Source organism: Rhinopithecus bieti, unplaced genomic scaffold (assembly GCF_001698545.2).
Source record: "Rhinopithecus bieti isolate Rb0 unplaced genomic scaffold, ASM169854v2 scaffold_10347, whole genome shotgun sequence".
NCBI classification, from domain to species: Eukaryota; Metazoa; Chordata; class Mammalia; order Primates; family Cercopithecidae; genus Rhinopithecus; species Rhinopithecus bieti.
This window is the reverse complement of record NW_016806836.1, coordinates 3,337,910-3,340,137: the sequence shown is the minus strand read 5'-3', so window position 1 is coordinate 3,340,137 and position 2,228 is coordinate 3,337,910. Positions and strand designations below refer to the sequence as shown.

General features: G+C 55.3%; 1 protein-coding gene across 4 annotated transcripts in view; it reads right to left on the bottom strand.

Moving 5' to 3' along the window:
- ADA (adenosine deaminase) overlaps window positions 1-2,228 on the bottom strand; it is a 35,064-nt gene that overhangs the window by 4,193 nt on the left and 28,643 nt on the right. For 2 of the 4 annotated variants that reach the window (XM_017878004.1, XM_017878001.1), the window contains 3 exons: window positions 1,572-1,643; window positions 1,394-1,495; window positions 1,154-1,218 (listed from right to left, as the gene is read on the bottom strand). In XM_017878004.1, the coding sequence (XP_017733493.1) occupies window positions 1,154-1,218; window positions 1,394-1,495; window positions 1,572-1,643 (239 nt within the window). The remainder of the gene's footprint in view (window positions 1-1,153; window positions 1,219-1,393; window positions 1,496-1,571; window positions 1,644-2,228) is intronic. The other 2 variants (XM_017878005.1, XM_017878002.1) reach the window with 1 other exon arrangement.

Here is a 2,228-nt window from a genome sequence, read left to right as displayed (position 1 = left end):
TGGGGTGGAAGCCAAGAAAGCAACATCCCCCTCCAGCTGCCACCCTCTCTAGCCTTCCCCTCTGCACCCTACCCTGCTTGTTCCTCAGTCCCACTGGGAGCTGGCTATTCCAACATACTATGAAAGCTGTTCTTAGCACGATCCCTGACCACCATCTTGTTGCATCTAATGGATCTTTCCTAGCTCCGACCATAATTGACTTGTATAGCAGAATTTCACACTGTTGGCTGTTTGTTCAAACCTTTTCCCTGGATTTCTCTGACACCACACTTTTGACTTTCTTCCTACTTGTCTCTTTTGCTGGTCCCTTAAATACCATTGTCCTGCTGGGTTCTATCCTAGGCCCTCTTGCTCCACCACCTCCTGGGGCCACTGCTTCTCCTTCAGCCACCATATCTGTGCAGATGACTCCTGGATCTTTTTCCAGCCCATGGTATACCCATGTGCCTCCAAGAACCTCCACAGGTGCCACATGTCCCTAAGGCAAGCCTCAAGACTCCCTTGTCATCAGAACATCAGAGCCCAAGCCCCTCCCCTTCTCATATGCCTGGCAGATGGATAAGTGCTGGCCTGACCATGGTCACCCTGAGTTCTTGCTGTCCTTGTCCTGGGGAAGGCAGCTTTTTCCTAAGGCCTGATATTGCTCCAAGGGCTTGGTGACAGGATAGAAGAAGGGCCTTGGCCCTGGTTAGACTCCAGGATGGGAGCCAGGTAGGGTGGAACAGACCCTCCAGTGGAAAGCTTCAAGCTGGCTCTCAGGGGATTGCCCAGGGGTCCCAAGGGCCAGGTGCCAGGAACAGAGAACATGCTGGCCAGAGGGACTCCTGCTTCCTATGCGATGCCCAGGAGGCAGAGTTGGGAGAATTGGAAGGTATGGAAGCTTCCCTCAGAGTATCGGAGCATTCTGCTCCAGCTGAATGAGCTGTAGGGCCCCAGCTCTGCTGTTAGCAGCTGGGTAATCCCAGCCAAGCCACAGCACATCTGGACCTCGGATTCATTTGTCAGATGAGGACAGCAATGCCTGCTTCCCAGGGCGTCAAATAGATTTCATATCTAAGAGACCCGGCGTGGGCTGATGCCCAATCTCTGCAGTTTCTTCCCTCTTTGGCCTTCCTGGAACAAAATTGAACAGGCCCAGGGGAACAGAGCTCACCGAACGACTGCATGCTCCGTGTCCGGCTTCCAGGCACCAGTGAGGTAGCTGGACCAGGGGCAGATCTGGAAGAGCAGGTGTGTGGCTGGCAGGGATGGCCCCAGGCCATGCTGATCCCTCCCCCATGTCTGGGCCTGGGGCCACCCCTCGAGTTCCTGGGACCTGCCCTGCTTTCTGCCTCTCTATACAGGAAGTGGGGACAGCCGGGGATGGTTCCTCCCAACTCCCTGGCCCGCTCACCTCGAAGTGCATGTTTTCCTGCCGCAGCCTGTCATAAAGGGCCTGGTCTTCCAGGGTGTGGTAGCCATGTCCCAGCCGCTCTGTCTTGAGTATATCCACAGCCTGTAGAGAAGCACAATGGAGCCAAGTACGGGAGGAGGCAGGAAGGAGGGACCCCATGGCCAGCCCAGGCCCTCACCTCTTTTACTACTTCGGCCGAGCCCACCTCCCCAGCGTGGACAGTACGGTGAATGCCGCTCTTCACAGCCTCCTAGAAGGGGGAGAGCCAGGTCATGGGCGCCCTAGGGAGAGGGCCCCGGCAGGCCCTGCCTTCACCACGCTGTGGAGCTTGAACCATCCCAGTCAGGCTGCCTGCTTCAACAGCATGGGGAAACCTGGTCTTTTACCCCCCAAGTCCTTATCTAAGTGGTGGCTGTCACTCATTAGCCAGTTACCATGTGTCAGGTAGTATATGAAGTGACTTGTTTACATTATCTAATTTCACAACGATTATCCCACCCACTTTACAATGAGGGACCGAAGCTCAGGAGAGTCGAGTAATGTGACCAAGGTCAGACAGGAAGTGTGGAACCAAGCTCTGAGCCTGGGCAGTGGGGCTCCAGAGCCCTGACTCTTCCCCACCATGCTGCCCCTCCACAGGAAGCCCATTCATCATCAGGCTGGAAGCGACTTTTGAGATGTTGGCTCCAACTCAAGTCACCTCAATAGAAGAAACAGAGGCCCAGAGAAGACACAGTCTTGCCCAGGTTCACACAGCAAATCACAGTCAGAAGCAGGCTCAACATAGGACTCCCAACACCAAATGGAGGCTTTTCTTCCTCCCTCCACCCCTCCC